The sequence below is a fragment of the Anser anser genome (assembly GCF_964211835.1).
Source record: "Anser anser genome assembly, chromosome: 20".
Lineage (NCBI taxonomy): Eukaryota > Metazoa > Chordata > Aves > Anseriformes > Anatidae > Anser > Anser anser.
In genome coordinates, this window is record NC_139741.1 from 1,081,149 (window position 1) to 1,107,769 (window position 26,621).

The window sequence follows — 26,621 nt, forward strand, 5'->3', positions numbered from 1 at the left end:
TTTTAAAAAACAAACTTACATCTTTTTTCTGTTGTCATTTGTACCCCAGAGATGTGTGTCTTCTGACACAGTTTTTGTAGTAATAAAGCAGATTGCCTGATTTCATAATCTTTGATGATAACTTTTCGCAATTAGAGACACGTACATGACAAACCCCATCCCCACACACCTTACAGAGGCGCAGGTTCTTACCCTCAGGGAATGGACGTACCCCAACCAGCGAGACCTTCCCATACAATCCCAGCAGCTTGAACCAGCAACAAAAGTAATCCTTCCCCGCCTGCCTCCACGGGAGCTGCAGCTTTCCTCTGCTCTCGGCACCTGGCGTGAAAGCAGCACGAGCTCCTCTTGCAGATGTATCGAGTCTTCGCCCCTCACTCCCGAGCCAGGTTCAAGGCATTTTTTTTAATCGCTCTTATTTTTAAGGATCCCACCAGATGGCAGTAGCATGTCTGCCCAGCAAAACAGGGAGCACTTCTGCAAAGGACAGCTCCTCATTCCTAGGATATACACAAGGCTTCCCAACACCAGATACGCGTTTTGAAACGTGGGGCACGGAGCTTTCACTGAAACTAAAATCTGGATTTATTTCCCCAGTATTTTCAGATGTTGTCAGCAGGACAGGTACACAGCTCAGCTCTCGGCCCTCCGCCAGAGCAGAACTCCACTCAGCAAACCCGCAGGAGCTGGTGGGAGGCCCCCGTACGCCTCCTGCCTCAGCACCTCCCCTGCCACCCCCACGCTGCTGCGTGTGCAGGAGCAGCGAGGCGACAGCACACGCAATGCCAGCTTCAAACCCTCGCTCTATCAAGGCAGCAATTTAACGGTGACTGTTGAAGAGACTCCTTTCTACTTCGCCAGTTTGGGTGAAGTTCACGTTAAAATCAACACTCAGTCACAGGAGAGGTGCCCAGGACAGTTCATTTGGGACCTACTGGTGTCTAGATAACCACGGACACAGCCTGTGTACGCCACTGAGAGTGCAGGAGTTAATCATGAAAATGCTGAAGCACGATGCTTCAGCTCTTCGTGAGTGACAAACTCCAGCAGCACATTAGCAACCCCAACACATCATAAAGCACCAGACAAACGAGCTAATGACGAACGCGAACTCAACGCCAAGACAAAATCTCTCCCAGTAACCTAACGGGAAACTCGGTACCGCTCCCTGCCGATGGCTTCTCTGAGGAGCTAAGCCTAACTGCAGGACAAGCTGCATCTTTCTAGACAACACGGTGACACATCACAGCAGTGAGATGAAAGACTACTCGTTCAAATACTTAACTGCCCGTCGAACAACACCAGTTTCCCTCAGCAATACATATATGAACTTTTCAGTTATTTATCAGTGCCGGTAAGTGCTCAGGAAGAGAGACAGACACGCAACAGAATCCTTATTCACAAGCAGCTTAGGCCTTATCTTGCTGAAAATTTTACGTTACATTTGCACCAAAGTATGCATTTTTTCATGTCTAAGTTAACCCGAAGTGTAAATACCCAACTCAATGTTTATGTTCAGTTCCATTATCTTATACGGCCGGAATTAAATTACACAGGCATGCTTTCACGGTTTGAATGAAATCTAAAATTCAGCTTAACTCTTGCTGACACACAGACTCCCAAATGCAGTACCCATTCACTTGCAGAAGTTAATACGAGATGCCAAAAACCTAACAGTGACCGCAGAACTCAAACACACGTGAGCAAAGAGGAACTGGATTTCAGCCAATTATGTTCTCAGTCTGTACAGAGTTACAACTTTACCAAGGAGATCTGACCTCCAGGCTTCTGCTTTTAGTTCATTTAACACCCCCACGGCCTTTAAAAAAATAAAAAGGCCACAAAATTATTATTATCTTGAAGTAAAAGCTGTAGTTACAACTTTGCAAACACAGTCTCACCAGTGGCAATTCCTGTTTGTGTGGGTGCAGCTGGACAGCCGGGGGTCTGGGGACCAAGGGGCACTTCTGGCAGCATCCTGCCCGGCCTCAGTCCCTGCAGACCCTCCTTACTTCTACACTTTTTTTCCTCAGCATTCTTAATGATATGATATTTAAATATGCAAACATAACCTTTTATTCTACTGAATATTACAAAAGAGATCTCTCTTGGCAAAGATCTTTTTTGGCAAATAAAATTGAGAAAAATAAAGATCCCCAGGAAATATGTAGAGGTAAACAAAATGTTAGAAACCAACGACAGCGAGGTCTGATCTTACATAACACCCTACATTTAAGCCAGCCTGTAACAATTAAGATTAAAGAGAAAAAAACACTTTATCCAGAAATAAATACACAAGCAGATGGAAATAATCTTTAGATACATATTTTAAAGATTTCTTCTCAGTTTCCGTTCTTTCATAGACTTCTGTACGCTATCGCAGCGAGAGCAGCGCAGCGCCGGCTGCACAACAGCACCCCCCGACTTTGAAAAGTCGGCGCTCAGCTGAACTTCCTGGACCTGCTGAGTTCAGGGGCACAGGATCAGCTCTAACACCAAGCTACGCCTAGCCCTCGCTTCTCCTAGGAAAGACGGTTTATTGCAAATACTGCCGCGACCCGTGCCAGGGCAGGGGCGAGGAACTACCGTGCCGTGCTCCCAGCCCCGTACCACGAAGCTCTCTGCGCTGCACGCCGCCAGCGGCCACGACCCCAGGCGCACGGCACTTCTGCCTCGGTACAGTCCAAGCACGGGCAGTACCTGAAGCAGAACTCCTCAAGCAACACAAAGTCACACCGACCGAGCGCCGAGGCAAGCTCTGCAGGGACGCGCCACAGTTACCCACTTCAGACTTGGTGTTCCCTGCACAGGAAGCGCGCTGCAGTACGCTTGCTCTCAAAAACAAAACCCGGGCATCTCCTACGGTTCCACAGAGCTTTACAGAACGGGGTAAATCTGGCAACGGCTTATAAAAAACTACTCAAAAATCACTCTAGCTTCGCCTCAGTGATCCTGAAGGGCAATAATTGCATACATTACATTAAGGTGGTCACAAAATATATTAGAAGAGATTACGATCCACTGACAAAATCCTCTGAAACAGCAGCTGGGGGAATAAAAGAGCTGTAGGCAGTAGTACAGTAGACAGAAAATCCCATTTACATTTATGAGAGGAGAGCAAAGTTCAGATATTCTGTTGTAGGCAGCATATAGCATACCACTGCAGGTCAAGCCGTCTCCTAGACAAAGATCTTGACAGGTGACTGAAGGAGGAAGACATTTTCATACGCTTTCAATTTCCAGCTCTTATGTCAGGTCAAAACATATATTCTAATACTCATTTGTTAACCTGAAATTTTAGGAAGTACAGCTTAGCTAAACAGAATACATATTCTAATTAAATGCACAGAAGGCATGTAAACACGCTGCGTTCATCTTAAAGAAGACTGGCGGTGTGGCCTGTTAACGGGAGGTTGCTCTTCACCACTCTAAGCCTCGTTCTGCCAAGAGAAACAAGCGAAGCCAACTTTCTAAGAAGAGAGAAGAACCAGTACAAAAAATCTGTGGTAAGCAGCTTTCTCGTATTCTGGATCAAATGGCAAAACCAAGAATGAATTATGATTTGGTTAAAAAAAAAATAAAAATGGAAAGATCGGTTCAGTTTTTTTCTTTACTCACCAAACAACACCAAAGGCTCCGTATCCAATAGGTCTGTCCGGCTCAATATCCAGTTGCTGTTGTGGATGTTGTGAGTGCTGATGATGGTGCGCTTTAACTGCAGCAGCTGCTGCAGCTTGTACCTGAGCTGGGGCTGCTGCAGCTGGTCCAGGGGCCTGACCCGGTGCCGGTGATGGGAAATATGGCTGCTGCTGCCCTGGGTTTAACATCGCCGCGGCCGCGGCCGCAGCCGCCGCGGCCGCAGCCGCCGAAGAGGCATGCTGCTGTACGGGGTGTACCGCAGCCGCAGAGCCTGGATGCAAGTGATGCTGCGGGTGGTGGTGGTGATGGAGGTGAGGAGGAGGGAGGTGAGGAAGGTGGTGGTGATGGTGGTGGTGGTGACCTGCCGCTGCTGCGGACGTACCGCCATTGTAAGCCGCCATCATTTTTGCGTTGGCCGTCGTGCCACAAAGAGACATTCAACAAAATGCCCCCGGCTTGGACAACAACTGGGTCAAGCTGTCATTTGGCCATAAAACCGAGATTCGCCACACTTCACCAGAAGTTGGGTCTCACCACACGCGGCCCACCTTGCGGAACATCGAGCCCCTCGGGCCTTATCTCCTGGTGCTGCCGGGCGCTCGCGGGGTCTTCATGTGCGCGCGGCCCCCAGCGAACCCCTGTGCCCCCCGGCCGGCTACTGGAGCTCCATCCTCGGGCGGCGGGCCGGGGCGGGTCTGCTTTGTCCGCACGTCTTTTATTTTTATTTTTTCCTCTCTTTTTTTTTTTTTTTAAAGCAACCGCGCTCGGCGCCCCTTCCCCGCGGGGGGAGGGCTCGGAGCCGCTGCCCTGGAAGCCGGTGCGCGCCGTGCCGAGCCTACCCGCGCCATGCCCACATCCCCACTTATCTCCTCGGGCCTCCCGCGCCTCCTACATCGCTGCCTCCTGCCGGGCACCTGCCGCCGGCCGCGGGGCGGGCCACTCGCCACTTCGCAACTTTTTCCTCGAAGGCCTGCAACACATACACACACACACACAACGGCGCGGCGTCAGGGGGCGGCCCGGAGGGGACGGGGGGGCCGAGGGGCGGCGGCGCCCTGACAGCACGGCCCGGCCCGGCCCGGCCCGGCGGGGGCTGGGGGCGTGCGGGGGGGCGGGGGGGGGGGGCTCGGTGCGCGGCGGGGGCGGCGGGCGGTGGGGCCCCGCCGCTCAGCGCCGCTCCGCCCCCCGGCCGCGCGCGCCCCCCCCCGCTCCCCCCCCCCCGGCGGCGGCACCCCCGGCACTCACCTCCTGCCGGAGCCCCAGCGCGCAGCGCACGGCGGGCACGCGCACCCGGCCTGCCCTCCCCCCGCCGGGCCCCCCCGCCCCCATGCGGGGCGCGCGCCCGACGCCCGCCCGCAGCCAATGGGGCCCGGCCCGCCAGGCTCCGCGAGAGCCGCCCCCACCCAATCACCGAGCGGGACCCGGCTCGGCCGGCCCATAGGGCTCGGCCGCCGCGGAGACTCCCTGACTCAGTCCCGCCCCCGTGACCCCCGCCGCCCAATCACCGCGCGCCTCCGCGCCCGGCGCTGGCGAGACCCCGCGAGATTCCCTCACCTCATACAACCCTCACCCCGGGCGGCCCCGCCTTCTCCGCCTCTCCCGCCAATCGCGGGGCGCCGCTCCGGCCCGCCGGCCAATCGGCTCTCGCTCCGGGCCGCGTCCCGCCCCCGAGACCCGCTTTTCGCCCAACCGCGGCTCCCTATCCGATCCCCTCAGCCAATGAGGGCAGGCGAAAGCCCGAAAAGGGGTTACTGGGCCAATGGAGCTCGGGGGCCGGGCGGCGCCGTGACTGACAGCTCTGCTCGCCAGTGCCCGGCGGCGGCGCCGGCCGAGGGGCCGCGTCCCGCGAATGGCAGCGCGAGGCGCCGGGCGGCGGCCGGGGGAAGCCTCTGGGGCGCCCGGCCGCAGGTGGGCAGCGGCCAATGGGAGGCGGGGGAGCCGCTGACGGGCGGCGGGAGGGGCCAATGGCGCCGGGGGGGCGGGGTCAGCTGAGGACGCGGCAGGGCGCGGAGGTCGCGGCGGGCGCGGGGGGGGAGGGGCGGCCCCGTACCTCAGGCGCTGCCCCGCGGGCCCAGAGCCGCTTCCCGCGCACGGCCGGGCCGCCTCACGGCGCCTCACGGCGGGGCTGGGCCCGTCCCTGTCCCCGTGCCCCCGGGGCCGAGCGGAGCGGGCCCGTTGCAGCCGCAGCCGCTGGGAGCGGCGGGGCTGAGCTCGGCGGGGACCCCGCGGCTGAGCAGCCCCGGGCCGGGCCGGGTCGCGCAGGGCCCCGGCGGCGCCCCCGGGCTCCCGTCAGGCGCCGGCCCCGTGCCGGGCGCTGCTTCCCGCCCAGCCGCCGCCTCAGCGCCGAAGTCCGTGCTGGTGAGGGGCGGTGCGGATCCGCTGGGTTCGGCTCCCTCGTGCCGTTAGTCCGTGCAGTGCCGGTACCGTTCCCGAAAACATAGAGGTTATTAAAAAAAAAAAGAAAAAAAAAAACACCATAAACTCAGCTTTGCCAGTTCCCCCTTAGCTGTATAAATACGCATCGCATCTGATCGGTAGCGGTATTTATAGCCTGGCGTTCTCAGAGCCGTGCCCGTGCCGGCGGCTGGAGCGGTAGGGGCTTGGCGCGCCTCAGCGGGGCGAGCGGCTCCGCAGGAGGGAAACGGCGGGCACTGACCTGGGGGGTGTGTGTGTGTCTGTGTGTGTATACCTGTGTATGTGTTTGTGTATCTGTGTGCGTGTATCTGTGTGCGTGTGCCCCTGCTGCGGGCCAGCCGCGGTGCTCCGGGTGCGTTGGCGACACCCCGCCCAGTCCCCGCTGGTGCCGTGCCCCCTGCTGCGATGCCTCCCCTGAGCTCCCCTCCGAAAGGCGAACGAAGCCATTGGGGTTCTGTACAGCGTGGAGGAAAGGAGTCTAAATGCGACAGGCCGTCGCGGTTCCTAAAACTGGAGTGCGAAACGTTCCTAAGAACGGGTTTGGGTACTCCTTGTCTTCAGAGAAAGTAGGCAAGAAAAGTTGCAGGAATTAAGATTGTTAAAACTTTTTGTTGTATTTTTAGATGTTTGTAGCTAATATTGCAGCCTGGGATTGTAGTGGAGTTTTGCTACCGTGTTTGCTTTCAAAACACAAACTTTATGGATATATAAAAAAAGGTAGGTTTAGGTTTAGTTTACACCCTTTTATAATAGCAGGGTCTAGGCATAGGAAAGTGGTGTGAGGCCTGGAAGGCTTCTGAAATCCTCCGGCACATTTTCAATATGAACTCATTGTTCTGTTATGGCTCAATTTTATTACTTGGAAAATTTTTGCGACATCCTAATAAGCATTAGTGTACTGAAATCTAGATTCTAAATGCGTTTGCCAATCAATTTATCAGTGGCATTATTCGAGTCTAAAGATAAATAGTGTCTTCATTTCTTTTTTCTTCTGAAGTTAGGGGACCTGCTGAGCTAATTGGATCGCATGTCTTGAAACAATTAATTTTAAGTAGAGTTCAATTTCTACGGGTGTATTTGCTGAAAGTCTGTTATTTTCAGCTGCACTGCTGGGAAGGAAAGAAGAAATCCTCTGCCTTGTTTTTGCTGCCAGACTCTTGTTGAATTTATGGTCATAAACAAAGTGTTTGGTGATGTGGAAAAGCTCGACCTTTTCCTAGCATAAACTGAGAGTTTTGTAACGGCAGCGTGTTGGGAGGTGTTCATAGATGTGCATTTTGGTGCCTAATCTCTGCAGGCTCCTTATAGGTGAAGGGTAAAGAGGCATGCTGCATTGCTGTCTGAAGGAGTCTAGTCCAGGTGTGTCTGGACATCACCTCAGCATTTCTTTTTGGCGCCTATATGGAGCTTATAGAGAGAAGCTGCTGAAGGTAAGCGTTTAATACTAAACAGTGTGTCCTTACGTGTGTGTTTCCCCAATGGATGGGGAATAATTCAGGCCTAGGCCTTTGGGAGCAGGTGTACCAGCTCAGACAGCCTCCAATCCGGCTGCTGGTTTATGTATTGCCACGAGGTGGTCGAGGGTAACTCCTAGGTCTGCTGTTTGAAGAGCAGGGTTCGTTGCCTGAACCAGAACACCGTAAGCGTGAAGACATTTCCCCCATACCTTTATCTAGTTACTGACTTTCTATTGTCAAAATCTTTTCCTAGTAGTTCTAGTGAATCAAATCCATGGTGACTATTTTTAGTTGGACATAAATGTCTTGTCCTAGAAATACTTCAAAAGTTTTGTTAGGTACTGTCATGTGGATGGATTTTCAGCAGTAAGAGCAAAGGAAGTTACCTGGGTTACAGTCCTGGCATTGGCAGTGATTCTCCTGACAGCTTTTGACAGGGCTACTGCAAGCCATAATTCCCAATTTCCATGTCTGTAAAGTGTAAATAAAATGTGAGACCCCCATTTTTTTTGGTTTGGCTAAGTGTCACAACCACGTTATCCCCCCGCCCCCCCCTTTTTTTTCCCTTTGAAGTTGAAGCAGCTCTTTTCAATGCAGTAGAAGACCGGTGAGATAGCAGCTGAAGGGATACACTTATCTTACGTGTCCATAAAGAATTATGTCAGATGCCAGTGTTGAAGGACCCACCCTAACAAGTATATCGTCCTTCTACACTGAGTTTATAAACCCTTTTATTGGTGTCCTTGGGCTCTGTCATGCTGTGAAGCTTAAATTTGTCAGCTCAGCTGCTTTTTAGGTGCTTCATGCTATGGAAGGTAAGGGGGACAAGATCAAAACTGATTCGTGCTGGGGTATGTTTAAGGAAGATAAACTTTTAAAAGAATATTAAGGAAATGTGAAGTTTGCAGACAAAAACAAGGTGCTGAAAATCTCTAGTAGAGCTTTTGTTTCCTCAGTACAGATCTGAGGTGGAAACCTGTTACATGAAGTAGTGTTAAATATTAATTGTATGAATCACTTTGCCTTAGAACACAGCTGCAGAACGGACGCATTATGTACGCTGTTAAGTCAGTGCTTCCTTGTCATTTCATGCCTCTGTGAGAGAAGCATAAGTCAGCTGAGGGGAGCTCGTCAGGGCTGGCGCACAGCTTTGGGCAGGAGTGCTTTGTGAGTAGTCCAGTGAGCTGAGCTGCTTGTTGAGTGACTTGGCAAAATCTAATCGTAGTTCCTTGAACAAGGCAGGTGGAAGCACTGCCCTAGATCCTGCCAAAACCTAGTTTGATTGTGACTAATTTGTCATCCTCATCCCCAGCGATGCATGGAGATATGCAATTGGTGACTGCTGCTGATGAAACATGACAGATCGATTCTAACCTCTTACTGGTGAAGATAGTTATTCATGGGGACGTGCATCTGTCTGTCCCTTGCGATTTTATTCACAGTACGAGTGCTGTAGAGCGGTAGCAAGCCTGCTTTTTGAGTAGCAAACACTGAACACTGTATCTGTATTTGTTGGACACTTAGCTAACCCCATTTAAACTGCATGTAAAAATAAATACTGTACACTGAAAATCTGCTGTGCTGAGTTTAGTATTTCCTCCTGACTCGTGGGAGACTCACTCTCCCCTTGAATTTGCCACTCGTTTTGCAGAAGTGTAATCTTTTTGACAGCACTCCACATAAGGTTAGGTAGTGGGAGACAATGCGTAATCATCCCGTTCAACTTTCTGGTGCTCCTCAACAGCGTTTTAACTTGAAAATTCTTCACAAAAGATGGCGTTATATTGTACTGTGTGAAATGCTACAGTCCAGTTCCAGATGGAATGCTTTTTTGTACCCCAGGAGCTAGTTGTGAAAACAGGATTTTATGTAGTAGAATGAGTCTTTTTCATTTCATGGCTGAGTATTGCCCATAAGTGTCCTTCGGCACGTGTGTAGTTCTTTTTCTTATGGCTGCTTAACGCAGGAAAAGTAATATTAAATGGAACAAAGCATAATAAAATGCTTGCATAGATTTCTCTGATGCACAAAAGGGGTACTCTGAGCTGCACTATTGATAATTTATAATGTGGGTGTTTGACAAGCCCACACATACCTCACTATACAACTCTGTAGATACATTCTTCAGTATTCTGTAACACCCTGTTAATATTTTATTCATAAAACCTACTACTGAGGCCATTAAAGTGTCAGACGGTGTTAGTGCCTGCGAATTTGAGGGGTTTTGGCTAGTCAGGTAGATACCATCTTGTATGTTAGGACCACAATTTGTTTACAGCAAAGTAATAATATATGTTGATGTGTATTAGTCTTTTCTTTTGTGAAGAACAATTTTTTGGAGTCTCTGTCTTTGAAATCTTTTCCCTCTTTACAAAATTGGAAATGAATAAATTAATCTGTCTGCTTGTCCCAAGATTAGCTTTTGTTCTGTCATCGATTCCAGTGACGACAAGTTGAAGAAAACAATTGAATTGGCGGTGTGCTTCCGTTCTTATGCCTTTTGCTAAGCATTTTGTTTACAGCATCATGGCTAACGGTCATGATTATTTCTTGTCCTGCTCTCAGTTGTACCAAAGCCAAGTGCACGCTAAAACTCGCTGAGTCAGGATAGCCGTGTTTTGACCCAGTACTCTGCAGGTCTGATTCTGTGAAGTGCCGGGTGGGAGATTAAACCTGTAGGCTGTTAAGTTCTTGCAGATGATGATGCCTCAGCAAATACCAGTTAGTTTTGTTTATTCTGCCTTTGTAATGATAGCCCAAAGTCCAGCCTGTTCTGTTTTTTGTTTTATTTTTTTTTCCCTCTCATTTTGAGTTTGGATGGCTTCTTAGTGCTTGTTCATGTAATGACTAATGTCGTCTAGCATAATGGCTCAAAAATCCTTCACCACGTCAAAGTTCCTTAAGTGTTGTAGTGGACCGTGCTCATTCAGTATCAAAACAGAGCAGTGTGTTATGGAAACGCTTAAAACCAGTAATTTTTAAATTGAGGTCTTTGTAGCAGGCACACCTATCCACTGTAGCAGGGCAGTTCTGAGAATGCAACTTAAACAGACTGGGTTTTCACTGAGGTATGAAGAAGTGGTTATTCCTTGCGGTCTTGCAAGTCTTACAGTATCTCTTTGTCATACATAAATGTCAAGATGGAATATGTAGAAGGCCAAAACATCTGGAAAATAATAGGAAATGACAAACTTGCAGCCTGGTTCGTGACATTTCATTCCAGCGTTGTCTTTGGAATGTGACTGCTATAAACTGCAATAATGTAATGCTAATTAAACTTGTTTGCATAGGAGATTTGTTATAATTGGTGCAACTCAGAGCCTGTGCTTTATTAGATCATTATGGATACAGAAAAACAAGTTTCATGTTGTCTACAGACTTATGTCCATACATCTGACAGTAGACTTTGGTCCATAAAGTCCATTTGGAACGGACTGTGTGAAGCCAAATCCTCAGTCCGTGTAAGCTGGGGTTGCTTCTTTCAAGTGGACCCCCATGTTTGTTTTAATTTCAGAACCAAGATTCCTTGTCAACCTTCCTTTAATTGGAGGTGCTTTGTATTTATGCAAGGATAATTATGATATGCAGCGAGGAATACGTCTTCTACATTTGATAGACTTGGTAAAAAGAGGTTGTATTTGTATTCTTACTGCCCCGTAACTCTGAATACAGCATTCAGCAGCTTTGGAGTTTTCATGTGTTGCTTTCTTCCTGAAGCATGTTAACAGGTGAAGAGGATGGCCTTCAGGCGGACTCAGCAAATACATATGGCACGTTGCTTCAGGAGGGGATGGGAGGAAACATTTAAACTAGCCACTACTTTATGCACATGCAGGTATATAACTGGTAGTGATGAAATTATTCTTGACATAATAGCAAGGAGTTGTGCTTGCATAACAGCCAACAATCATTACGTTGTGTTATGGAGGAGTCTTTTAGTTTAAGAGCTCTTGCTGGTATGTTTCCACGTGAATTACTATGTGGCTTCTGGTGTTTGATTTGTTGATGGCCTCAGGAGAGCTCCTGTCAGTGTTCAGTATTAGCAGGAGAACACAGCAGGTATAGCAGGAGCTACTTTGGCTAAAACATCTTGTGAAGTTTAGTTAATTGTTTGCTTTACATCGTCCTATACTGAAAATCAGATATTTTTGTTGACGAAAATTCATTATGTGTGCTTGGGAGCAAAAAACGTGGGTCTTAGATGTAACATACCATACAACATAGCACATTGATATGTAAGTCACTAGGAACTTTCACCAGTTTCTTTGTGAACATAGCCGAGATAGGTTATAACCAAGGAATTAAGTAATGGTGTAGGAGTGGGAAGTAAAATTAATCAGGAAAAAAATGATACAAAGTTTTGCCAGGAATGTGAAGACAATCCTTCATTCAGTGGAAGGGGGAATTGAAAAGTACCAGATGCAAAACCAGAATTGATAACTGAGGAACATGGGTGCTTTGTAGCAAATAGCTTCCTAATCATACATGTGTCCTAAGTTTAGATGGGAGAAATACTCAATGTCTTTGATTTTTTTCATGTTTTATGAAAGATTGGAAATAGTATTGCTTACAGAAAAATGTTTTCTAGGTTATTTTAAGACTTTTAATGCTTTCCATAATTGTGCTTTTGTCGTGATAGTATCACTTTAAGGGCTTTTCTTCACCAAAACAATTCATTTCCTACTGGAAGAACTAAAGCTTTTCAGCTGTCTGTCCAGCTTATCCTTCTGAACTAAATTTCTCGTATCAAGATAACCAGCAGCAATACTTCCCTCAGGAGGTTTATATTAATTAGTTATGGATCACTAATTTTTGTGGCGTTGGTGCACCAGTCAGTCTTCAGAAAGCTGTCTTGTAGCCAGATCTGGCTGTTGGGGGTAGGGTGGGGAGGGATGGTGTTGTAGAGGGAGGATTTATGTTTTAAAAACACCTTTTACATGGCAGCAATTAAACTTGCACATTTACATTTTTGCATGAAGAGCTATGGGGGTAACTTTACCTTTGCACAGGTCCTTCTGGGAAGTTAGCTGCTTGTGGATTTCATGTAGTGTTAACAAGGGGCCATATTGTACACCGCTGAGCATATTTCTTCCAAAAATACCAATGCCGAGGAGAATATGTCATCCAAGAGCGATAGGGTGCTCAAATTGCGAGTCCATAAATCTCTTACATCTATGGGGTGTGTGTGCTTGCTGCACTGCTGGCGCTGCCTGAAGTGTCGCAGTTCGCATTGCCGTTGTCCAAAGGCTGCTGGTAGCTTTTCTTTTTCCCTGTGCTCCTAATGACAATCAATTTAATCCGCTATAAAGGGAAGTGGGATTGAAAGAGTCAGTAAATGAGACCCCGAGGTGATACAGTAGCCGTCTGTGGCCTTGAAAAGAAGAGTGCGCATCTGAAGAGAAACTGTATCTGAACTGACAGCTGCGGCTCGGAAGCCACCATTGCAGCGCTGCGTACCAGTGCACGTCAGCAAAAAGGGGGCTCTTGTCCCAGCCTCGGTTTGCCTCTGTGTGGCTGTGCAGCTCAGCAGATTCCAGAGGATTTATCAGCATCCGAATTTTCACATCTGCCTCATGCAAGCTTTTCTGGATCACTTCTGTTAACTAGTTGGTGGTTGCGTGGCTTCCTGTCCGTTGGCAGGGGAGCGCTTGGCTGCTCCCAGCGACAGCTCTGTCTGTTGGGTGACTGCTTGGCCTTCTCGCGCTCAGCTCCTGCGGCCCTTGCCTTGCCCGTGTGTGTCACTGCATAGCTGTGTGCGTGTGTGCATTTCTGTCTCTTGGTGCTACGCGTGGAGAGATGGGCATGGTGAGAACAAGAGGCGGGAGCTAAGCATGCATTTGTTGCATTTTCTACTCTGCAGCCACAGCACTGGCCTCACTCAGTCCCTGATGGCCTTCCGTCTCCTCAACATCACTGGCTGGGTTTAAGGGAGTGGAAAGAAAATAAGGTGCTGTGTTGATCGTGTATCCCCAGCTGGAGCGTGGCTCAGGCTCCATTTAGTCTCTCCCTTCGCCAGAGAAAGGTGGTTTAAATTTATCTGTTGTGCATTTTTGTTTGTTTTCTGTAGCACTGAGTTGTCTGCAAGTGCCATAGCACTGTTACAGCCTTTGAAGAACCATTTGCCTTACAAGCAGGTGAGAAGGACATGAAGCTGTTGAGTCACTTTAGTCTGATCCCAAGTAGTGCCATAGGAGCTTGGGAATGGCTTTGGGTTTGTACAGAAATAAATGACAGGATAGCGTTGTTTTAAAGAACCTCCTAGCAGCCATCTTAGGCAGCTGAACTTCTTTTCACTGTTGCTTAAGACAAAACTGATTTCATATTACTATTAGAGAAGGAAAATTATAAGGATAGAGTCATGCAGGAAGCTCATTAAAATGTAAACACTGAAATAACTGGGTGATTGGGCATTGATTCCATCCTCACCCCCTCACTCACTTTATGAGCTGCTTTGTATTAAAAGTAACATGTCTGCAGGATGATGCACCAACATCTGTTATTGCTGAAACAAAATGATTTGCTTTTTCTTTCTGCATTCTTCCAACATCTGCATGTGGAGATCTCCTGTATATTAATAATTTGTAGCAGTGATTGCTCATTTGCAGGAAAAATGCATCTAAGGGTAAGGAGATCTATCTTTGTTGTTACAGGGAAAGTTCTGGTGTGGAATTTTGTCTTGCTATTCACTTTTATTAGGTAGTAGGTGACTGTTCACCATGAAAAGGACTAATGTTAAGACACTTACAGGCTATGGCCTGTCTGTCTGTATGGCCCATCTTACACAATTAAAACTATGCAAATAACTTACCCCATTTCCCATTCATGGAATGCTTGCAGACAAATTACTACTTTTTAAAAAGCATTTAACCTTGAAAATGCTCTTTTGTTGTTGTTGTTGGGACTTTGAGTTCTAACTTTATGCATTGACCCAAGAAATTGATTATAAATGTATATTACTGCCTGCTTGCTAGTTTCAATCGCTCTGGCTGTGATTGTTCTGGTAAGAAGCAGTATGTCGTATGTTTGTTTTCTGGTTTGGGTGATCGCTGAAGTATTTGTAGTCATAAGTATCCATTTTAAAGTTCAGTGTGTTTAGGAATGTGACTTTATCACTTTCTCAGTACTTGAACTAGAAAAGCACAACTGCAGAAATGTTCATCACAAGCAAATAAAAAAGACTGGACAAAAGATTTGAGGAGAACGTCTAGAAATCTTTCCTCTTCTCTGATCGTGTCATTAATTCTATCTTCCAGTCTTCAATCTGCTTTCTAGTTGGGAAGGTGCATGCTTAAATCTTTCACATCCTGGAAAATGCTTGAGCTTAATTTTAAGCATGTGTGTAAGTTACATTAGTTAATTGACTCAGAACTATTTGCTGAAATCCTGCGCGGTGTCTGGCTGAATTGGAATTGCAATGTCAATGCTGCGGTAAATAAGGTAAACACGGCTTTGTCTGGCTTTGCTCTCAACTTACCGCTGCTTTTGACTTTTAGTCATTTTCTGGTATACAATTGAAATCAGAACTATTTTTTTTTAATGTGCCAAAATGTATTAAGTTACACAAAAGAATCTATGTTATAGTAATCCTGCATATATACAGGAAAGGAGCACCGAGCGTGTGTGGCAGATGGTTTCAAAGGAAATCCTCGAGAGCTAGGATTAAAAAGCAATTTTCAGCAAGTTTAAAATGGGTCTCCATATTTGGGTCACGGATGTTAACTCTTTCATTGCAAACAAATGAGGAATAAATCTTGTAGGTTTATTATGGAAGTGTTTCTCTTGATTAAAGCTGACCGGTGTGCTGTGCCGAAGGAGGAAATGAGAACGTCAGTTGCTTCTGTTCCTAGCGCTGTTGTTCTAACCACGGTGGGAAGCAGAGGTGCAGCGTACAGAGACAATGGCATGTTGCAAGTTCATGGGACTGGTGCAGCTAGCAAACATTGGCAGCTTGTTTGAAAATAATGTATATGTGGCTTCTTCAATTTTTTCTGCCCACCCACACAAATTTATATAAAGACAAACATATATTGTGGACTGAAAATACTCAGTGGGTTTTTTTTGTTGTTCAGAAATTGGAATTTTCCAGGACACCCAAGGTATAAAGATTAAGGTACCTCAGTGCTATTATGCTTCAAATTTCTGAACTCTGTTCCTGGCAAGTTTTATTAATTTCATTGGTCTCTAGATCCAAATTTTGTATTTTTATGCCTCTTGGGGGTAATCCTGTTTCTTTCTCCTACCCATCATTTTTCATTTTAAACTTTGTGATACATAATTTTTGGTATGTTAGAAATATCAGGTTTCTGCCTGGTTTCATACAACAAATTGTACTTGCTTTTGAAATTTGAAACACTGAATATTGAAATCCTAATATAATTTCAATATAGTATTTTTCTATTTCTTTTGGATAAGTTTGATCTATTATAAATAAACAACTGAACAGCAATACAAGAATATTTTGTTCAGTCCTACACAGAAGTGAACATGTGCTCAGAGTTTTGCTTGGAAGTATGTCTGTGCTTACAAATACAAACAAGCCTGTGTTTTCTCAGACATTGTTTTAGGGAGCACATTATTTATTTTTAAAATCAAGCTACATTTGGTTATATTCTAATGTCAACAACACCATGCAAGCAGTGTTCCAGCTGCAGCTGTTTACATCGGTGGTGTTTGAATAACCAGAAATATTGCCAATATGATGCATAAAAACGAGCACTTTGTATCCTGAGATCAGGATGAGACACTGGGTTTGTAGCTGGTATAAAAAGCGCAGCAAGTTGGAGATTACTGGCTTTAGCCAACTTACACCAGCTAGTAAACATATTAGGAGCGTAGTTCGCATGTCGGTGCTCCTTTACACACTTCTCACAATGTAAAGGAAAGTTGTTTGATATGAAATAACTTCTTTTAAAGGCTTTTATATTTTCAAGGCAGAAATTAAGGTTAAACTGTAAGCAATATTTGTCACTAAACGTGACGTGCAGTAACTGCGATTATTTTGTGTTCCCAAAGCTAAACAGGGTGTATTTTGAATAGACTTGGACAGCTTTCTGAACGGAAGTGCCTGATGCTCTGCTAAGTGAATTATAGAATTAATTGCTGGTTTAAATTTCAGCCCATGGAGAAGTTAATTGCGTTCCTCTTTGGCTATTATATTAGCCACATGTTAACAGCAAAGGACAATGTGCTTCTGAAAGGGCATCATAAATGTCCTACTGGGATAACTAACTGCAGATATATCTACAAACTGTTAATTAACAATGCTAAATAAGAGGTTTTCTACAGCACACATCTAAGATACATCGAAGTTTCTATCTGCTATTTAGAAAGGGAAATTCAGCTGATGGATGAAAATAATGTCACCAGGTATCTGTCAGTGCTCCGTTCTAGAAGAACTGGAAGACCTCAGTGGACTCACCACTGGCTTTTAACTGAAGTTGAATCTGTTCTTCTAGGTCCTTGTTTTTGATCATCTCCTATGAGAAATTTATCTGTGTACATCTTGAGTGAAGCTGTCTCGTCATATCAATCTTACCAGGTGTTTTTATTTGTTGTATTTATTAGTTCAGATGATTATTCCAGCAAAAGAGAAATTTAGTCTTTTTTTTTTTTTAGGGGTAATGATTGGCTCTTCAAATTCTTGAGGCATCAAGGCAAGGACTAAGCATAAATAATATGTGCAATATTGAATAAGAATATGAATTTGCAAATTAGAGGCAAAATTCTGCATCTCTGGTAAGACAAAGAGGGTGAGAGAGGCTATGAGGAAGTTGAAAATGAAAGCAGTTGATCTTGTATTTATGTAACGTAAGGGAAAGGCAGAATGGGAATGTGAAGAGAAGACTGACAGACAAGGCAGTGGGTTAGGAACGTGTTTTTATGGCATGGGTGAACAATAATAGGGCAACATTGAGCCCAGAGAAAGGGGCACTGGCTGCTAATGATGCAGACTGAGAATATGGGTGGCGGCAGTTGCTGTGTGGGTGGATGGCAAAGGCTTTGCTCAGATGCCTTGTAAGAAGGGATGCATAGGTCTTGGCTGCAAACAAAGCATCTCCCATAATCATAACTAAAGTGCAATTTTGAATGCTTTAATCCTTGGAACTGACATTTTTCCAATTTATGTTCCTTCAGAGAGTAATTATGGGTGCCTAAATTAGATTCTAAAAAATAAGTATCCCAAGCTGTTGTCAGCCATTATGTGACCAAGTTATGATATTCTTAATTGGAAAAAAATCTGGATTTTCACCTTTGCCAGTCTTTGATCTAAATTCTGTAAATGTCTGCATCTGTAAATCAGATTTTTCAAAAACTTCTGCCTTTCATGGGAAGGCATAAAAGATCAATTCAGGTTCTGCTGTCACTGGTATCCTCAGGACTGGACTTTTGTTTCAAGTTGTTCTGTGAAAGTCTGTGGAGTAGCAGATAACCTGAGTAATTCTTGATCCTCTTGTCTTTGGATAGTCAGTACAGCCCACTCTCTCAACTTCAGTGAAGTTAACTTCTAAATAAAAGAATTAGTGTTGACTTCAGAGAATTTGCCTCCTTGATTCTCTTACGGTGCAATCAAATATTTGATAAAGCAGGAGTTTCTTGTAGAGCCAAATGTCCATACGCAGTGGAAGGGGGAGTGAGTTAATGCAGACAACTAAAATGTTACAGAGGCAGGTGGAAAAGAGGCCGGAATTCTCCTGTTAGGACTGAATGTGAGTCATCCAGCAACTACAGCAAGGTGCAACTCCAAAGCAATATGGCATACTGTTAAAATGTTTAAAAATAGTATGAAAGGGAAGATTCTCAGATGCTGTTTGACTGATGTAATGTAGAACATTTATGCAGCTCTGTTTGTTGTGCATTGCTTGTTTTCAGTTAAAATAGCAACTGTCAAGGAAGTCATTTCTAGTTTTCTGCAGCCTTCTGGGAGCTAACTTCTAAAAGCAAAGGCTGGTGCTGCAAGTCGGGTATTCATGAAGTTATTCCTGTGCTCCTTCCTGCAGAAGGGCACTTGGGCGTTTTGAGATGAGATTGCAGCGCGCCGGCAGTGGGAGTGGAATGCCAAATGACTGTCTAGGCCTAGTAGTTCTCAAATTTTACTCAGAAGCTGTTGGGTTGTCTCCTTGTTGAAGCATGCTTTTTTCCAAAGCAGTGTTCTGCTGTTACAAATATGTAATTCTCTGTGAAATCGTCATTTTACAGAGTTCTGAGTACTAGAAACTGTGGTTCTTTAAAATAGTTAATAGTTTCTGCAGGTAAGAAAGTATTTAACAGGAAATATTGAAGGTTTGGTTCCACTGAATGCTTTGGAATTACTCTTCTTATATTTTGTAGTATATATTTATTAAAAAGTGTTTTGAGTAGATTACTGAAAGCAATAACCTATTCATCTCAAGGCCATGAATTCATGGTTAATGTAACTAGTTAAGTGAAAGCTTACATGCTGATAAATTTGAAATGTGTGCTGTGGATGGGCTTCTCTGCACTTCTTTATTGATGGTACTTTAAGTAGTGAGTTGGGGAGAACCAGGTAATGAAAATTGATTCTTCTCTGCAGGTCTCTTGCTTACTGTTGGACTTCGACAGACCTAATCCGTGAAGATAATTAAAGTTCCTTTGCTCTGAATGCTGTAAGTGATTATTTTTTTTTCTTTTGGTTTTATGGAAATCATTAGGAGCCTATTTGCCCCATGTAGGGAGAAAGGCGAAAATGCCAAATCACGAACAAATGGTAGAAATGGAGTTGATGCAATTTGTTAAAGCTGTGCGTGTTTGCAGGATTGATTTCCAAACAGCGTTTTGTATTCAGGAACACCCCTATTTTCCTTCCAGCCGTGATGACAAATACAGTAGCAGATCCCCAATTCTAAATTGTCAGTAAAGATGCCAAATGCAGCAATATTTTGGTATGTTTATCAAGATTACAACTGGATCAGTAATTTCAGCATCTTGGAGGGAATCTGCTCTTCCTGAGTGTATTGTATTTAGTTGAGAATAAACACCTGGAATATTGGTATTGTGCCTTAGTCAGAAAATTAACATAGAGTAGTCAGAGGGGGGATAAAACTTGAATGGAAAAACTTTGTTAATGACACAGGGTGGTGGCCCTCGCTGTTATTTAGCATAACAGTTGTTTGAGCTTCAGGTGCTGTGATAACATAGCAGAAGACATTTGAAATACGTCTTTACCATTTAAGACTTCTCGCAGTAGTAGACTTGCCTGCTTCAAACCCTGTAAATGTGGAAGCATGGCTTCTGGAGCATCTGGGGTGTACCCTCTGTACTATATGGGATCCAGCAATTGTCCGGTGCGCTATTGCAGGGAGGCAGCATATGGGTGGGAGGCTGGAAACAGAACGTCATGTTTTTGACCTTGTTTCAGCATCGCTTTAGTATTTTTAGGGTACAGCTCTCTGCTGATTCGATCACTTACGTATGTTGCTAATGACGTGTGTTATTTCTATGAGAGTATTCCTACAGATTTTTGGGAAAAAATAGGGGTATGAAGAGCTCTTTGCATGTGTTTTTTGGTACAAGAATAATAAGTGTTCTACATGCCAGAAAATTGTCTTTAAAACAAAGTTGGAACAAATTACATAGCCAACGTCTGCACCTGGCTTAGTTATTAAGAGAATATTTGGCATAGATGCTGAACTATTTTCTGCCAAGAGAGCTTGCCGATACAGTTGTTCAGGGATGAAGATGAGATGATGGCTTTTCCTTTTTGGTTCACTAAAACCATTTCCTTGATCAGTTAAAGTCAGTATCTTGTTAGCAAGGAAAATATTTGATTTTTAAATATCAGAGTTTACTTAATGGTTAATCAGACTATTTATAACCAGCCACACTGAGGTTATTCTAGCATATCACTTCGGTTCCAATGGCAGACACATTGCATATGGGTTGCCATTTTGATGGCTTTGAATGGTAATATGACCCATAAAAACTGAAGCATAATATGCAAACTGATTTTTCTGGCCTACTCTGTTCTTGATGCCATCTGCTTTAGGATGGAAATGAGCCTGTTCAAAATGTGGTCTGCCAGTTTTAAGCAGAGTGGTTGTGCCAGTCACAGATGGATTTAAAAGAATAGCCTCATGTAAACAAGAAAAGAAAGGAAGATTCTCCTGAGAGCAGGAAGCTCCACTTTAAAGTATGTCTGTTAAATCCTGTGGCCTGTGGAACATCCATCAGACCTTTCCGTGAATTCTTCATAAGGATTAAGTAAACTCAAGTGATTTTCTAAAATCAAGAATAACCCTCAGTTTCTGAATGCTGCTATCCTACCACCACTGCCTTCTATTGCTGTTACCTGTAATGGAGGAAACTGCAGGAAGCTGACAGTAGCTGATCCTGTCAAGTATATGCAGTGCATCCACGCAGCAAAATCAATTACGGTATTTATTTTGTAAGTTTTGAAGAAATGTGTTTTTAATCTGCTATATGAATCCTGCTGAAGTTGTTGCATTCAGAACCCTGGACCACTATTTCTGAGTTCCTGTCTTTGGCAATTAACAAAAATCTGCTGTAGGTGAAGGTGAGTGTCTGTCTGCTGCTGATGCATCTCAACTCAAAACTAAGGTGTTTCAGTTCCTAATTTTCACTGTAGTCAATGAGATCTCGGTCTTCTACTCAATTTGAGAGCCTGAGCTTTGTAGTTTCAGATTCGATGACCTTGTCTTATGTGTAACCACAAGTGTGTCTTGGTACTATTTATAATTCAGAGAAATACATCAAATGATTTTCACTGGTGAGGAATATAGACTATATAAGCCTCTCTTTTTTTTTCCCTCTTTAAATAGATTACATTGTTTGAGCTACAGTTTGCTTTTGCAGTAGGAAAGAATGTAAAAGGAGGCACTCATCAATGAATTTCATGTTCTTGACACTTGAACATCCCTCTCAAGTCCTCTTTAAGTCTTTTATTTGCAGGCTAAGTAAACACCAATTTCAGTGATGTTTCATCTACTCCCTTTAATTACTGCTGTTGAGAGAAAGTTTCTGCCGATGCAAATGTGCTATTTTGTCATGTCACATCAAACTGCATCAGCCTTATATTTAGGAACAGAAAGAGGGGGAGGCAGAGACAGGATGTGGCTACAAATGGAACCGAAGGGTTTTCTTAAATACAGGCTGAAAATAGACAATTGAGGCAGTGATGCTTTTTCAAGCATAAATCCATGAAAGGGAAAATCAAGCCTGTGACGACAGAAAGGAAAAGCAGGCTAGGGGTGTGGGAAGAGGGAGCTCTAGATAGAGGCATGGGCTGGTGTCAGGAAAAAGCTGATGAACTCATGCAAGCACCCTTTGCATTGATGGATGGATGTGAAGTGGCTTTAGAATGTTAGACCGCATACAGCTGCTCTTCTTCCTTCTGTGCTGGCTAAAAAAGTTCTGGCTGTGCTTCTTTCCAGCTTGTTGCGGGGCATGCTACCTGCCCTTTCCTTTGTAATCCTCCCTCCTTCAGTTCTCAGAGCTGGACTGGTTGATTGCTTCTCAATTTCACTTATTTTGATTGGAGAGGGGAGAAAAAAATAACGCCTGGTCTTCACTAACTCGGCTGTCTCAGCTGAAGCCAGTCACTTGCAGGAACAGGCCTACATAAACACGGCTGGATTCTCATTACCCGATTATTTTATCGATCTGTTATTACATGCTGCTTTGATCTCCTCCAGGGATTATTCATTAGATTTCTTTTCTCAAAGCATTATCACATTCCCAAACCTAAAACCAGCATGGTACACAATGGCTCAGCTTTATTCAATTCTTTGTGCCTGTTTACGTGATAGCTGGATTTACTAATATTAGAAGTATTTCTTCTGGCTCTTGAGTCCACCCACAGAATTCCAAATGTTTTCTGTGGCAGCTCAATATGAAGAAATTGAATGGTTTATTCATCACTATTTTTGTATGCATCTTTTAGGGCTTGTATCTTACTAGATTGTTATTTTATATATATGTATATTTATATTTTTATATATAAATATATATATTTCCAGTGGGGTAACTGAACCAAGCAAATAGTAGCAAAGATAAAGGAAAAAATTTGCTTAATTAACCAGAAGGAAATGGAAGGAAAAACTGAGAGGAGGCAAATAAAATTTGTGAATAATAATATATTGCATTTCAGTTAAACCACAGTGCAATTATATTAAATCATTATTTTTAAAGTGCATCTCAGAAGCAACTGGTGATTTTGGAGGTAATATTTTTGTCCCCAAGGATAGTCGAAATGCAGTAGAAGTTGAGAAATCTGTATACTTACAATGTTAACAGATGTGAAACAAGCAGGATTTCAAACTGAAGCAAGGCAAGCTGAGATACAACACTCTTCATAGTTAAATATTTTCAGTCCTCCCAGTCTGTAAAAATATCAAATATATTGATGCTGTAATCCAAACTCTTAATTTTTAAATTCTTTACAGCAGGAAAATAACCACCCATGGTGCTCAATCCATACACGCAGAGAAGCCTGATGGAAGCAAGGCAATGAGAGGTTTGCCTCAGGCAGTTTATGTACAAGTCTGGGGACATGTGGGTGGCATACTCTAGGCACTCAAGGTGGACAGGCTCAGGAATGGGAAAAGGCACATACTACTGATCACTTGTAGTCTGAGACGTAAGAGGTTTATATCTTCGACTTGGTTGCAATATTAGGTGTTCTGTCTCGTGAATTTTGTATTGGTAAATGCACCCTCGGTCCGTGGCATTTGACCAGACTGTAAATGGAAGTGGAACAGCAGCTTGGGTGCGCATCCTCCAGTAATGGAGGGAGGAGGTGAGAAAGTCCTGTAGAGATTCTGGTAATGCTTAAAGCAGTAATTTGCATATTATTTCTTATTTTTCTTTTTCTATTTTTTTCCCAACACCTAAGACAATCACACCTAATTATTTTCTTCTCATGACTTTAACTCATGAGAAAATTAAAAAAGCCACAGTAAGCTGTATATTTTCACAACAAAAAAATGCAGTTCTATTGTACTTTTTCAAAGCAAATCACAAATATTGAATGGGGAAGCAGAAAGATAGCTGTTTGTTTTATAGTTGGTATGTTTATTTTGAACTGAATAAGTCTGGAAAGTACTGGATAAAACTGCAGATCAAATGAAAAGACTCCATAAGCTTTCTCCAGATTGTTCATCAAAAAGCACCCAATTGACAACACTGCAACAAGAAAATGTTTTTAATTAATGTCTTCAGTTAAAGGCAAAGCATTGTGGCTCTGTTAAATATATTATTAAATCTGTATTGTTTAGATAATAGGATGGGGAAAGACGCTTGCACTGAGTGCTGTGTCAAATTCGTCAGGGCGTGTTTTAATTCTAGTTCACTTGCTGGATTTCACAGCTATTTGTCTGGGTATTGGGGTAATTTGGAGGGTTGAGTAAAGCTAGATGACTGTAATGAACTCATTTTGTCTTTGACTCATTCTGGCAAAAAAAAGCGCTATTTACGGGGTATTTTGTATTGTTAAGACTTCTGTTCCTCCTGTCTCTCAAACTTTCTCTGGGCCACTGTCTTTGTGCCATCACCAATAATTACATAAAATTAATTCAGCATAATTGAGTTAATTATTAGCACTGAAGGTTAGCAACATGACTTCAATTGAACTGAAGCTTTTATCCCCTTTTCCTGAGGTTTCACAAAATGTAAACAAATCTGAATCATGGCTGAAACCTAAGGCAGCTCCCTCTCCACGAGGTGCTTTTGTCAGTCTGAAGAGCTGGCCTGCCATGTGCTGTCTGCTGCGACGGCAGAAGCATACTCTGGCATTCTGTATCAACACCCAAATACTTCAGAAAAAAGGAAGTATATGAATCGCCTCAGAACCATTCAGTCAAAATCCAGACAGATCAATCACTAACAGAAATCCAGATACATAGAGGATATTGAAACTGGTTTAGCCAGCAAGCATCAAAAGAATTAGGACATAGGTTCCAAAGATTCAGGGGATCGTTTTCTGCGTTAGGGATGCTAGGGATGAATCACTTCAGAGGCATAGTCAATAGCATGATTCCCTGTATAAGGTACTAGTGTGAGAATCAGAGGATACGATTCCTGTTCGCAGCACAAGCCGCTCCATTTCCTGGAGCACAGTTGTTTTTTTCAGATGTCTTTCCTCATACAGATCCAAGAGGCTAGGGTTGGCTGTTTACACATCCATGGTCTAGGCGTAATGCAACGGGATATTTGAATTCTCAGCATTTGCTGTTCTCAACATTTGCTTTCTGATCTCATCTAAACAAAGTGCAGGACTTTGCCATGACGATGGATGGCAAACAGCCTTCTTCCACATGGGGTGGGCAGATGCTCTTCTAGCACCGCGAGAGCTACGCTGCCAATGGGGCTTGAGCCTGTACTGCAGATTTCTTCAAGTCAATGTTGCTGTGCCAGCCTGTTGACATCATTGCAGGTCTGATCAGTGGACTTAGGAAGCCTATTCAGAATGAACAAAACTGTCTCCTTCCAGCATGCAGTGTTTGCTTCCCTTTTGGAAGCCCATCTTAAACCAGAGTAGGAGAGAAGCAGCAAGGACTGAGCTAATGTAGACAACAACACATTTAATCCTGTGCTCAAGTAATGTTTAGGCCTGCATTTCAAATGTATTACACTAGCTAACATCTGCCACCACTATGTCAGCTGCGGATTTTCATTTCTTCTCTAATAGGGTCAAATCATGAAGCACAAGAATCAATTGTCAGATAGCCTGTTCTGCAGCCAGGTACTGATCTCCTGAATGATGGAGTCCTTCAACATTGTTATTGCAAAAGAATGCCTCATAATTTTTGAAAATAAAAATATCTTATGTACAGAGGTGAATCAGCCCCTGGAGGAATAGGGAACCCATGAGTCTTTCATCCGAAGCATGGAGAATGTGCAAGTCTCACACAGCATCTGGCTTTGTGAGGAGCTCTCCTGTGGAATCCCGCTGCAGCCTTGTCCCAGAATGAAAAGCCACTTGCTGAGCTGGGATCCCTTTCTTTGCAACAAGCTTATTGCAAGCCATAATTTTCCTTGTTTTTCTTACAAAGCAGGTGGTCTTTCAACTAGGCCTTGGAAAGTGACAGTAAAATTTCTAGGAAAGCTTGAGATATGGCTTTAGGACCTCACGAATATTCCTAAGATATGGCGGGCATTGGGCCACGTGATTAACTGTTGGTATGGTAACAATCCCTGATTAGTGAACTGTGCAAATTAAAATCCCCCTTAAGAGGCTAAACACTCTCAGACTTAAATGTTCTGTAACACTGCTGCTTATAAGCATTTCACTCATGAACAGGCCTGTATTTTGCTCAAGGTGCAGTGGGTCAAGTTCATCTGTAGTACGACTCTGCCACTGGCAGGGTTTACACCAGGGAAGGTTTGGGCCCAGGTAATCGCTTGGATTGAGGGCAAAGGACTGGAAGATGCTGAATTGCAGCAGGTGTGGCTTTGGGATAATGAGATGGCAAGTTGGTCTTGGTGCTGCTGTGAAGGATAATATAAATTGGGAAGGACGATTACAGGGCAAACTGCAGATACCAGGGCATTGTCCAAGCACTGTTGTGATTAGTTTGGGATTGTGTGTGCGGTTAGGATGAGAAAGGTGGTGCTGCGATAAATCAGTAAAATAAGAAGTTACTCTGCAAAGCCCTGCTGTACTGTAGATTTTATTCCCTTGTAGGCTGGGTGTGATACTTGCACTGAAGGAATGCTCAGAGGCCTACTTTGGGCATTCTTGGTTTAAAGTAAAAAGCTTATATTAATATTTGGTCTATAGTGAGGGTCACGGTGACTTTTTTGCTTTTTCTTAAAACCTGACTTTGACAAAGTGATGGCCCTGTCATCATTTTGTCCTTCTATTGAACTTGTGTACTTTTGTTTTCCCAGTTAGAGTCCTTTCTGCACTAAGTTGTAGCAGCTTGTTTGAATTACATGTTTTTACTCTTTTGCTAAAAAAAAAATAAAATAAAAAAAGATAAAGCAGGATTGCTTGGGCAAAATTAGCCTATCTTAAAACAAAATTAAAATTAATTTTGTGCTGGGTTCAGTCCTTAATTGCATCGGGAAGCATGACAAAAGCGTATGGAAAATTTACTGATTCTTGAGGACCTTCTATAAGGTACTTCATCCATA

The 26,621-nt window shown here is 44.1% G+C and overlaps 2 protein-coding genes across 13 annotated transcripts in view; one reads left to right on the top strand and one right to left on the bottom strand.

Moving 5' to 3' along the window:
- Positions 1-5,037, bottom strand: part of NLK (nemo like kinase) — a 52,322-nt gene extending 47,285 nt beyond the window's left edge. For both annotated transcript variants that reach the window (XM_083805928.1, XM_083805929.1), the window contains exons 1-2: positions 4,885-5,037; positions 3,619-4,609 (exon numbers count right to left, since the gene is read on the bottom strand). In XM_083805928.1, coding sequence (XP_083662054.1) covers positions 3,619-4,076 — 458 coding nt within the window. In that variant the 5' untranslated portion in view covers positions 4,077-4,609; positions 4,885-5,037. The remainder of the gene's footprint in view (positions 1-3,618; positions 4,610-4,884) is intronic.
- A 371-nt stretch (positions 5,038-5,408) lies between these two features.
- The window catches only part of LYRM9 (LYR motif containing 9), a 36,027-nt gene continuing 14,814 nt past the window's right edge, over positions 5,409-26,621 (top strand). For 2 of the 11 annotated variants that reach the window (XM_083805940.1, XM_083805942.1), the window contains exons 1-2: positions 5,860-5,997; positions 19,063-19,135. The gene's annotated coding sequence lies outside the window, so the exon portion shown is untranslated. Of the gene's footprint in view, positions 5,548-5,673; positions 6,083-8,343; positions 11,347-19,062; positions 19,136-26,621 lie in introns of those variants that run through there. The other 9 variants (XM_083805941.1, XM_083805937.1, XM_083805943.1 and 6 more) reach the window with 9 other exon arrangements.